Source organism: Nicotiana tabacum, chromosome 10 (genome assembly GCF_000715075.1).
Source record: "Nicotiana tabacum cultivar K326 chromosome 10, ASM71507v2, whole genome shotgun sequence".
NCBI lineage: Eukaryota > Viridiplantae > Streptophyta > Magnoliopsida > Solanales > Solanaceae > Nicotiana > Nicotiana tabacum.
The window spans coordinates 21,991,763-22,004,957 of NC_134089.1; the positions used below are offsets into that span (position 1 = coordinate 21,991,763).

Sequence of the window (13,195 nt, forward strand, 5' to 3'; positions counted from 1 at the left end):
TTTTTTTTTTATGACAGTTCTTAAGCATTGATTCGTTTCAATAATTGTAAAAACAAGTTCAAATAGCTCCGGATTTCATATAGTTCACTTCCGTATCCCAATAGTTTAAAATACCAAGTTAATCGAGTACTAGTTCAGTACTGATAATGTAAATAAAGTACTGTTTGGGTCTGGGCCATCAGATGATTCGTTTGGAGCTGATTGGGCTGCCCAGATTCGTGTTGTGATGTTCCCGTCCAGGCTCGAACCCCGGGCTCGTTGGGCTGCAAACGTCCTTATAGGCCCAATGTTGGAGGCAACCTTTCTCATAGTAAGGTTGTTGACGTATTAATTAATTAAGGTCTTTTCTTTATTTTTAAAGACAAAAATAAAAATAGCAAATCATAGTCGCTTTTAGGTTTGCCTTTTAAATAATACTTGAGACGAGTCTCGCCAAACAAAAATACATAAATTGCGGGGCCCTTAATAAATGGTTAAAATGAAACATTTAGAATTCGGGATGGGCCGCTTAGTGAATTTCACGGCCCTCCCCAAAGATAATAACGCGCTAGTCATTTTAGACGCGCTTTTAATAATTTACTTTCTTAAACTCGAGTGCACATTTATGTGACCCAAATCCAAATCTCAACAGAGTCGAAATGTGTCAATAATCATGGGTGCATTGATGTGACGTGGTTCGAGATGTGTTTTCACGACGTTGCAATTCTCGTTAAAAATAATAATAATAAAAGCAGTAAAAAGTTAAAAATTGCACATAGGTTCAACATGTATTAAAATCAGATAAATAAGCCGAATATGACATTTGAGCGACCGTGCTAGAACCACAGAACTCGGGAATGCCTAACACCTTCTCCCGGGTTAACAGAATTCCTTATCCAAATTTTTGATTCGCGGACTGTAATACAGAGTCAATCTTTTCCTCGATTCGGGATTCAACCGGTAACTTGGGACACCATAAATTTCCCAAGTGGCGACTCTGAATTAAATAATAAATCACGTTTCGATTGTCCTTTAATTGGAAAAACTCCCCTATGCCCCTGCGGGCGCAGGTAAAAGGGAGGTGTGACAATATACACTATACTTCGTCTTCTTCCTTGCGTCTTTTCTGAAATTTAACTCAAATCTACTCCAAATCACTTCAAATTTAAATTTTGAACTCCTTTTGATATTTTCAATCAATTGGAACAACACCCAATCCAAACAACTAATAAATTCGAAGAAATCCATTTTCAAAAGCAAAGCTTTGTATGGTCTTCAATGGTAAACTTCGACTCTTCAATTTTCTTACATTGCAAGCAGGTGACACAAGAGGAGAAGCAGAAAATATATGGCCCATTAAAGCATATGTAGAAGATGTGAGAAGAAGAGAGAGTGAAAACAATGGTTGTGAGAATATATATTTAACTCTATAGCTTTTAGAAGCAATGGTTGTAAGAACACAGATTTTGAATTTGCCAGTGCTTTCAAAATATGTACATTGTGGGCTAGGTCAGGTAAAACTTAAAAACATAAGTCATTTTTTTTATGGTGTGAAGTCATATATATTTTCTTGTAATTCTTTCTATTTTCTCCCCCTAACTTTCTTTTAAAATCTAGAATTATCCGTATAAACGTTTCCTACCCTTAGATCATGATCTAGCAATTTACCAAGTCTTTTTTGGTACATCAAGCCAATTAAAAGGTGATTTTAGAAAAAAAGATATTTATTTTGCCTTTATGTAACATATTTTGTGACTCTCCTTTTATTTTCCTTTTCACGATATTGGTTGTTTTCATTAGAGGTGTTTATCGGGCGAGTTAGGACGGACTGAACGGAAAAAATCCCAGCTTGTTCGGTTAGCGGGTGGGCTGTTAGCGGGCTGGGGGATAACGGACTGTTATAGGGCTGTGATTTTTGGGTTTTTGTGGGCCCGTACGGGTTAGGGCTCACACGGGCTCGGGAGGGTCGGGCTCCAATGTTTTTTTTTTTTTTTTAATTTAAATTTTATTATTCTTATTCAATGTTATTGATAGTTAAGTATTTGCAAATTTTTAAGGGTTAGAATTAAACTTTGAACTTTAAAGTTTAAAGTTTTAAATTTGAAATTTGTATTTTAAAATTATAAAATTGAAATTAGAAAGTAAGTGGCTACAAAAAATTATTTAATAAGAGTATAAGACCAATAGGCAAATGTAAGGAACAAACTCCGAAGGCTTTCATTTATATTTTTAATACTTCAAATTAATTTGCAAATTCCTTTTTTTATTTTTTTTATTTTTGAACTTGCAAATTAAAATTTAAAAGTTTACAATAATTATAAAAAATAAGAAATAGTACATCACATGCTTTGCATCATTTTTGTAAGTTCTTCCATGTCAACATGAGGTTCTTAGTTTCCGGGATTGGTTGAATCGGAACCATAAACCATTATATCTCCAATTTCTTGGTCCTCCTCTTCGTCTACCTCGTCACGCCCTTGATTTCGCCGTTCTGATCTTATCCAATCTCTGAAGCATACTAGAATTTTCAAAGCGTTGTTTCCCAATGAATGACGGGTATCTCCTAGCTGCTGTCTTGCTTGGCTAAATGCGCTCTCTAATGCGACTGTTGAAATCGGCACATTAGCACGTCTCGAGCCATGGCCGAAAGAATAGGAAATTGATTTGAGTTGCTCCTCCACCAACTCAGCGGTAGAAAATCCTTTGTGATGGGCTCTGGTGACTTTTGCAAGTAGAATTGTAGTTCATCAATATTCTTGCTATTGGTTTGTTGATGCTCTCCTAGTGTAGACCAAATCTGATAATCTTGAACACAGTCATCATCATCCATAGTTGTTCCAGATGTTGAAGGATTAGTTGAAGGAATATTTTCATCTACAACCGAAGAAGCGTCAACAATGTTAGCATAAGAATTATATAAAGTTTGTAAATGTGTGTGTAGCTCAAAATACAAGTGTCAATATCAGGAGTTTCAGTTGGGCCAATATCCATTTAAGTATATAAAGCTCTAATTAATTGGCGACACTTTATCATTTTGACAGTAGGGTTTAAAATAGCACCAATTAGGTAAATATAGGGAATTAGGTAGAAATACTTTTTAAACTTATCTAGCATAGATTCAACAACAGTAGCATATCCTTCTTTCTGCTTCAAATTATGTAGTAAAAGAGAAATTTCAGCAATATGAACTAAACCATTTGAAATGGTAGGATAATAAGCTCCAGAAAACTCAAGTGTAGCCACATAAAATTTTTGTAAAAATTGTATAACATCATGAATGACTTCCCAAGTTCTAGATGTTAACAAACGGTTAGGATCGGTACAATGAGAATTAACAACTTCAGTTATAGACATTCTATATTTATAACAACATCTTAAGAACAAATAAGTATAATTCCACCTAGTAACTATTTCTTCAGGCGTGAGTCTTGGTTTTAGTCCATAGTGTACACATTTTTCCTTAAATGCATTTAATCTAGCACTTCTATTATTTTCTTGAATTACACCAACAGCTCTCCTAACTAAAGTAATTTCATCTCTAAATAATTCAAGGCCACTCTTCACAATCAATTTATAAATATGACATACACATCTAACATGAAATATTTCAGGAATTGGTGGGTGTAGATGCAATTTTAATATTGTAATAGCAGCAGTATTGTTAGAAGCATTATCAAATGACATACACAAAACTTTTTTTGCAAGATTATAAAATATAGCAACTTCATGTATAGTATTACTTATAAATGCACCAGTATGACTTTGATCTTCATCATATTTAAAAGCAATAATACGTTTTTGCATACAAAAATTATCATCTATCCAATGACATGTAACAGTTAAATAATCATTTTCATTCACAGCACGACCAATATCAGAAGTAAGAGAAACTTTACAAGGAAGACTTGCGAACAAATAACGTATATATGTCTGATATTGTCCAAAAAGCCTAAAGATATCAGCTCTACAAGTACTTCTAGGAATACATTTAAACATAGGGTTATAAATTCTTTGAATATAAGTAACAAGATACGGTGAAGAAGCAAAACTAAAAGATAAACAACCTAAAATAATCATTTTAGCTAATTCTTCCCGATCTTTCTTAATATCGTATTTCCCCAATAACCCCCAGTACTCGGGTTAAGTTTTTGTTGCCCAGATTCCTCATCTACTCCCCAATCAAGAGCGTGTTTCTCCTCCATATGCCTATGAAGTTTACCCATTCCCCCTCCTTTACCGGACTCATATTTATAATGTTCACTACAAATTTTACATTTTACATAATTTTTTTGAACTTCTAGTCTTTCAAAAAACATCCAACACTTACTTCTTAATCGTCGATTCTTCTTAATAGGGAGAGGAGGCCTACTTGTTGCATCCCTAATATTTTGAGTTTGACTAGCATTACCAGGTATAGGTGGTGGTGTTTCAAGATTATCGGGTGATTAAATATCATCTAACAAAGCATCTAAATCATCATCTATACCAAAATTTTCTTGCATTCGATCATAATCTACATTTAAATTCTCAGGTGAACTTTCAGAAATATGTGTAAAGCTACTAGAAGAACCAACACCACCTCTTGTTCTTTTTGAAGTTTTCTTACTACCACCTCTAGCACATTTTTTTGGCCGCTCTAAGTAAATTCATTATATAAATTAAAGTAAGTAATTAAAGTAAGAAATTAAATTAGGAAATTCAAATAAGAAATTAAATTAAGAAACTAATTAATAAAATAAGTGTACACCAAATAAGAGAAAGAGATGGAACGAGTGTGCTGGGATTCCTTATGCCGCACTAATTTTGAATTTTTGATATCAAAATTCAAACTTCAATTGATAGATCAAAACTTGATAGTTGATAATACTTGAATACTTGATAATTGATACCACACTTCACTTGAATAATTGATATTTGATAATAATAATTTTGTAATGGCTAAACTAAATAATTGATGAAACTTGAAATAATAAATAATTGAGAATTTGAGATTTGAGAATTTAAGAACTATAATATCAAGAGAGAATTGAGAGTTTGATACTTGAGAGAGAATTAGAGTAGTAAGAGAGTGAATTTGTGAGAAAAAATGAAGAAGAAGGGGGGCTATTTATAGATTTTGGGGTGGGAGGGCTATATTATTAATGGGGGAGGGGGGGGCGAAATTGGCCATTTCTGCAATTTCTGGCCGTTCCCCAACAGTCATTTCTGAATTTGACCGTTGGGAACGATCCAATTTAATTAAAAAAAAAAATTCAAACGGTAACCGGGCTGCAGCCCATGTTCAACCCGTTAAGCGATTTCGGGTTCAACGGGTTTGGGGCACCGTTAATCTAAACGTGAACGTACACAACCCGCCCCCCTTAACAACCCGTCCCAACCTGTCCTAATATGAACAGTAGCGGGCTGAAAACGGGTCAGCTCGGCCCGATTAACACCCTTAGTTTTCATACCTATTAAGGATCCACATTTTAATATTAATTAATAATAAAATTGACCATATTAACCTTAATTTGTTCATTAGAAATACAATAAATACTCCTAGATTCTTTACTCCAGGAGCAATTTAAAAAAAATAATTAATTCGGTCTTATATTTGACAAAATCAAAATTATGGACCACGAAAAAAAGCCTAGGAGGGAGTAACTATCAAGGTCGTTTAGCCTTTAATCCCAAATTTTCAGTTTTTAGATAACATTTATACTCCTAGTTTATTTGGCCAAACTTTTATAAAATTCAAATTATTGTTATAAGTATAAATTATATTATGGATTTTTATTTAGTACTCCGTTGTAAATAAGCTTCCTGAATAAGCTTATCATTTCGGTAATCCGTTATGGATAAATATTACCCCCAGCAAAAGATTATCTATATTTGGTACAGTAGCAGCTTACAAGCAACTTACAAGAAGCTTACACAGCAGCTTGCAGTAGCAGCTTGCAGTAGTAGCTTACAAGCAGCTTACACAACAGCTTGCAGTAGTAGTTTACAAGCAGCTTGTAGTAGCAGCCTACACAACTGCTTCCTTTCTTCTATAAATAGAGGAGATTTTAGTTCATTATGTACATGAATTTGAAGTTGAATAATAAATCTCTCTCTCTCTCTCTCTACTTGTCTTTGATTTCTTTACTTGACAATCTTTATTTTATAACACGTTATCAGCACGAGACTCTGCCATTTTGAGCATTTACTTCAAATTTAATTTCTATTTCAGTGTTTATCTCCGATGTAAGGCGACGCTCTTACATTCATGGTTAGATCTTGTTCATTCTGAGCATCATAAAGCAAATTATATCCTTGAAGTGGAGTACTTCTTCTCTCCTGATGTAATTGGTTAGTCTTTGTTATAAATTCCATTTCTCTCAACACCTGAGATGCAATCCTACTGGTATTCTTAAGATAAGTACTACTATTAAATTATGTTCTTTATGTCTTTCGAGCTTGAATAAATATATGTTTATCATGTATGTTAATTAATGTCTTTCTAGCCAACTAATGCTGCAGATGTCGTTTTACTTGGATGTGGTCTCGTGAAATTGAAAAAAACAATTGATTTTACTTAAGTTGTTATATGGTCGCGAGACACACCAGTTTTTATGTGGCAAATGAATGCGATACATATATGTATATAATAGTTATTTTGTGCTTATTGTCATTTTAGTTATCTTAATAAAGGGTTGCAAACTGGATAACATTGTTAGATTCACTTAAACTCCAGCAGAGTTTGTAAGATATATACAACCACCTGAATTAGTTATGTTTCGTATATCTCATTGTGAAATTTTGTTAACCACCAGAAGTGGTATATGCCTATGACCACCAGAAGTGATAATTTAGGCTTTCTATGGTTACAATTGAAGATGAGCTAGAGAAAATTTCTCTATATTACTTGCATGCCTCGATTTGCTCCTGAAGTAGCATTATCTTAAAAGAGGTTGAAGCATCACACGATTTGGTGTGATTAATACACGTTCAGATAATTATGTTCCGTTCCCTGAAGAATGAGAACTTTTGATAAATATTAATCCATTCCCCGAAGTGAATGTGACAATATTAATAAAGCTCGTAAATATGAACACGTTTTTGATGTAAATATATTACAATTTACCTCCAGAAGAGGTAATATGATTGAGAGAATATATACTCATTTTTTCGTATTTTAAATTTACTCCTGAAGAAGTAACACGACTGAAATTTTCTCCTGAAGAAGGAAAATATTATGAAACTCTGTCTTTCTGTGCTTAAATAAAATAATAAGCTATTCAAAGTTATTTTTGAAGCACATTTTTATTCCCTGGAGTGAATAAAGAAATACCACAACTCACCTCCTGAAGAGGTATAATAACAAAGGATATAAATCTTGTTTTTTGACATAAAGATCATTATCGCACGTACCCGTTGTACGTAAAATATCTTGAATAATTTTATTAAATATCATTCTAAGGCAAAAGCATTCTTGTATAATGCTTTGTACTACAATCACATTAATATGTTATGGTTAGTTATCGATTCCCGAAAGAAATAACAACTCGTGTATCTTTCCCTGAAGGATGTATGATTATGTGGTTGCCGCTTTGATATAAAATATTCAGATGTTAATGGCGTTTCTCCCTGAATGAGACATTTGTCACAAAGTTGGTGGTAAAAATACTGAAATTCTTAATTTCTTACATTTATAAACTTAGAATTGTCTTTATAATGTTCATTTTATTATGATTTTCTCTCATGATACCATAAGTGTCTGAGTAATATTTGATAGTACAAATATATCAACAACTCCTGAAGAGCTAACTGTTTGTCTAGAAGACACATGACACCAGTAGTGTCTGATAAATATTAAATTGTGGATAATAAATGAAGGCTCTCGAAGAGTTTATGTACAAATATGTCATTCATATTATATGATTATGGTCAAGACATATGTTGTAGTAAACTTGAAGTTTACTAATACAAATGACTATCATATTGAGACTACAAATGATTGGAAGATTAAAAATCTTCATGTTTCCACAATCATGGGGGGGGGGGGGGTAAAATAATATGTATATGAGAAGTTACCCGTCTTATATCTTCAATTTGTACTTCATCATGTATCATAGTAAACCAGAAGTTTACTATTGTACAAAAGTTTATGCCATAGTAAACTAGAAGTTTACTAAGAGATAGCACATGCCATGATAAACTTGAAATTTTCATTTGCCATTTTTTAAATGAGCTATTTGAGAATTCTGATAAACATATACCGAAGAACCAGAAGATTCTTCAATAATTCTCTTGTGCTGTTTGTTCTCATAATAAATTGGTTATACCGGCTAAAGTTGGGACTAACCCCTGAATTCTAGAATATATAAAGGTGAATATGGCCTCATTCACCTATCATGTGAACCACTCATAGATGCATATATAAGATGGTTACATGCGTGTTCATTGTCAACCTGCAGTTTGATATTTGAAATTGCTTTTCTCAACTAAGAGCAAAACTTTCAGATTATGAAATCAAGACAGTTCATCTTGATAATGTTGGTTTATATCCAAGCTGGTTTAGCATTGAATACCTCCTGTTAATGGCTAAACCATTGCTTATGAGAACAAAGCTTCATGTGTTGGTCTAAGATTTTCTAAATTGCATATAACAACACTTGTATGCATCAGACCAACAATATATGATAAGTCCTCCCCTCATAATTAGTTTAGGATTAGAAACCAAATATTTTTACTATCTTTTGATATGTGGTATATGGTTAATTTCTCTACCACAATGCTCAAAGATATGTTTCCAAAAAAATATTGAGAATATATGTTAGTTTTCTAACATTTGGGGGATGAAATAAACAGCTAAAAAATATGATATATGAATCAAATTATCATTAATATGATCCTCACTTAGAAGATAATTCAAGTCAAATGCCAGAAGCATTTGCTGATCCAAAATCAAATATCATATTTCAGCGGCAAATGCTCCTATTAAAATTTAAAGTCCCTGAAGGATAGAGTTTACTGTTCACATGAAGCGTGGTAGACCAATCGGTTCCAAAGGTAACGATCCTTGAAAAATGATAAGGAGCTAATGATCAAAATGATCATAATGAGGAGGAAATGAGCTCGAGAAGAGCTCACGACATAACATTTCATGAAAGTCCAGAAGAAGTTCAAGTACCTGAAAATAAAGAAAGTGATGAGATCTCAACAAGTTATGTCGCTTGCGAACCGATACAAAATGATCGTCGACGATATATTTAATACAATATAGTGCACAATACTATAAAATATTGTAAGGATCGGACCAGTAGTCCAGACACCTGAAGATGTTATGCCATTTAAATGCGATTCATAACCTATATGACTCATTTGACCAAATCTCTATAAAGATCCCTGAATGATTTAAAATGCCTGAAGCATATTCAAAATCTCAGGAAATGTACTCAATCAGATTACAAATATCTTTGTACGGTTTAAAGCAATCTGGGCGTATGTGGTATTATCGCCTCAGTGAATATTTGTTGAAAGAAAGTTACATATATGATGTTATTTGTCCATGTATTCAGAATTTGATATACTTGTTGTTTATGTTGATGACATAACTCTTATTGGAACTCCAAAAGAGCTCCAAAAGGCAATTGAATATCTTAAGAAGGAATTTGAGACGAAAGATCTTGATGAGATAAAACTTTGTCTTGGTCTGCAAATTGTACATTTAGTGGACATGATCTTTATTCATCAATCTGCCTATGCAAAAAGGGTTTTAAAACGCTTTTACATGGACAAAGCACACCCATTGAGTACAAAAATGGTTGTTCGATCACTTGAAGTGGATAAGTGTCACGACTATTCGGTTGACTTTTCCAACTCAAACTTTCTTAAAAGAGACTAAGTATCTCAAACCTTACCAAAATCATTTTGGATTCGATCCGACCAACCCGATACCACAAAATACGAATAACGAAGCATAAAAAAGCAGAAATGGGGGAAACAGAGCGGTAACTCATGAAACGACTGGTCAGGTCGTCACAATAAGGATTTGTTCCGACCTCCAAAAGAGGATGAGGAACTCATTGGTCCTGAAGTACCCTATCCTAGTGCAATTGGTGCATTAATGTATCTTGCTAATGATACAAAGCCTGACATAACATTTTCTGTTAATTTACTAGCAAGATATAGTTCTTCTCCTATACGGATTTAGGATCCGTTCTTAGCTCCAGAAGAAAATGATGAACTCCTTGGTCCAGATATACCCAAGTCTCTGCACTGTACTCTTTTTCCCTTGCTCGGATTTTTTTCCTAGTAAGGTTTTTAATGAGGCAGCTTGCAATGTATATTATTAGTGTGCTCTTTTTCCTTGTCTAGGATTTTTTCCCATGGGGTTTCTCCTAGTAAGGTTTTAACGAGACACATAATAATGAACATCCAAGGAGGAGTGTTTTGAAAATATTTTTGTGGATGTCTATTTATTACTCCGCTGTAGATAATCTTCCTAAAGAAGATTATCCATTTAGTACTCCATTGAAATTTTCTACAAACAGCTGATGCAGGCAGGTTGCAAGCAACTCAATGAAATGACTTGTAGCAGCTTCTTGATTTGATGAGATTAATTTAAATTGATCTGAAATAGTGGTGGATAATATTCTCTACAAATTCAACTTTTGAGAAGATAGTATACAAGATTGGAATGCGGAGACTCGAATATTTGAAACAAGGTTTTCATTAAGGGGAGTAAAATACGCATTGCACTCTTTTTTCCTTGCTAAGGTTTTTTCCCACGGGGTTTTCCTTATAAGGTTTTTAATGAAGCACCTAGCAATGCGTATTACTAAATATGTGTACTCTTTTTCCTTCACTAGATTTTTTTTCCACGGGGTTTTTCCTAGTAAGATTTTAATGATGCACATTATCTTTAATTGAACATCCAAGGGGGAGTGTTATGAATATATATTATATTATGAATGTTCATTTAGTACTCCGTTGTAAATAAGCTTCCTGAAGAAGCTTATCATTCCGGTAATCCGTTATGGATAAATATTACCCTCGGTAGAAGATTATTTATATTTGGTACAGTAGTAGCTTCCAATCAACTTACAAGAAGCTTACACAGCAGCTTGCAGTAGCAGCTTACGAACAACTTACAAGCAACTTACACAACAACTTGCAATAGCAGCTTACAAGCAGCTTGCAGTAGCAGCTTACACAACATCTTACTTTCTTCTATAAATAGAGGAGATTTTAGTTCATTATGTATATGAATTTGAAGTTGAATAATAAATTGCTCTCTACTTGTCTTTGATTTCTTTACTTGACCGTCTTTATTTTATAACAATTATTATATTATTATTATTATTATTATTTTATTTTGACAAAAAACCACTCCTAGCTTATTTCAGATTTTTTTTTCTTTGTCCAAATGCTTTTGAGGCTTATCCAGTCTGTCAACCTCACTCAGCAACTCATCGTGCTTTCTTCTCATTGGTCAATTCAGAAGCACACGAATCGTCAAATCCTCTCATATCACAGCCGTAGATTAACCCCAAAACCAACGGCCCAAAATAAACTCTCCCCTTCATTCAATAACCATTTCTTCCATTTAAAACGTCAGCTCACAGTAACACTCAATACAATCTCAAATCAGTTCTTCCAAAGTCACAACACACAACAATTCTCCCTAATTAATTCGAGTTTTTTAAAGGTTAGAAATGGAGAAGAAGGGTGCTGGAGGAAGAAAGGGGGGTGGTCCAAAGAAGAAAGCCGTTTCCCGTTCCGTTAAGGCCGGTTTGCAGTTTCCAGTTGGTAGAATTGGGCGTTACTTGAAAAAAGGTCGATATGCTCAGCGTGTTGGAAGTGGTGCTCCTGTTTATCTATCTGCTGTTCTTGAGTACCTTGCTGCCGAGGTAAATCTTAAAAAAGCTTGAATTTTCACCATTTGGGGTTTTGTATTTACTGTTAAATTGCAAATGGGTCTTGGTTATTTTGTTTAATTTAGAGCTGTTTACTTTTCTATCGAGAGTCTTTTGATGGGCTTTTGTTGGGGTTTGTGATTTTGATTCCCTGCTAGATGGATTAGGCGTGTGTAGAGGTCGATCCAAGATTTAAATTACATTGGTTCAATTTTTAAGTTCTTTAGTATTGAACCCATTGTATTTTTACACTCTGGGTCATATATACTATTTGTTGCACATAAATTTATGTTTTGCGTCAAAGTTTTTACACATTAATCCATTTTTTATGATGGATTTCTCAGTCGTAAAAAAATGGATTAGGTTTGTAGTGGTGAAGTTAATGAAGTATTTGCATTTGTGAAAGTAGCTGAATTGATTGGTTGTTGTAACATATGTATTATATTTCAGTTCAGATATTTGTTTTGGTCAGAGATTTGGGGTTAGTTTGAGGACGAGTGCGAGATTTTGGAGAACTTTACTTTTTGATAATTCCTAATTTGCGATAAGGGTGTTTTTTAAATTAGAATTGCCTTAAGATAAATTATTTAGTGTCAGAAGAGAAGGGGAAAGGTTCAAGATACAAGGTGGTAGGTCTATTAGTTTTTCTTGTTTATCATAGTGGTTTTTGTTTTTTTCCTCGGATTTGGTGTTGATTATGGTAGGTTTCTTGTTTGTTTTTATTTTATGGTTTGAATGGTGTTTAGGTTTTAGAATTGGCTGGAAATGCAGCGAGAGACAACAAGAAGACCAGGATAATACCGAGGCATGTTTTGTTAGCTGTAAGGAACGATGAAGAGCTCGGAAAACTCCTAGCTGGTGTAACCATTGCTCATGGAGGTGTTCTTCCCAACATCAATCCAGTTCTTCTGCCTAAGAAATCTGACAAAGTCGGAAAAGAACCTACTAAATCGCCAACGAAGGCAACCAAGTCACCCAAGAAGGCCTAATTTGTGACGATGCAGGCTCGTGTGATGGCACGATGTTCTACTTGAATCCATGTTGTAAGGACATTGTATTGTAGCTGTGCAATTAGGAGCTTTAATGGTGGTCGTGAAATAATCTGTACTTGTATGTAGTTTTGGTATCTATGGTTTGCATGTAGGCAATGTTTGTTGAAAACTAGGAATGTTTGATTTCTGTTATGATGTAAAACAAATGAAATTGGTTCTGGTTTCTCAAGCTCTTTAGTGGTGGTTATATATGAGAAAACCTATGCTTGTCTTCTGAGCTTTTAATTTGAATTAAATTGGCAAATGTTTGTGGCACTGTATAAAGCAAGAAATGCTTACACA

At 33.9% G+C, this 13,195-nt stretch overlaps 1 protein-coding gene across 1 annotated transcript; it reads left to right on the top strand.

Annotated features, from left to right (window-relative positions):
* The first annotated feature begins 11,552 nt into the window (after window positions 1–11,552).
* Window positions 11,553–13,127, top strand: LOC107799700 (histone H2A). Its single transcript, XM_016622841.2, has 2 exons — window positions 11,553–11,855; window positions 12,608–13,127. Exons 1-2 carry the CDS (start codon window positions 11,661–11,663, stop codon window positions 12,848–12,850), a joined length of 438 nt encoding a protein of 145 aa, XP_016478327.1. The 5' UTR covers window positions 11,553–11,660; the 3' UTR covers window positions 12,851–13,127.
* Window positions 13,128–13,195: the final 68 nt, after the last annotated feature.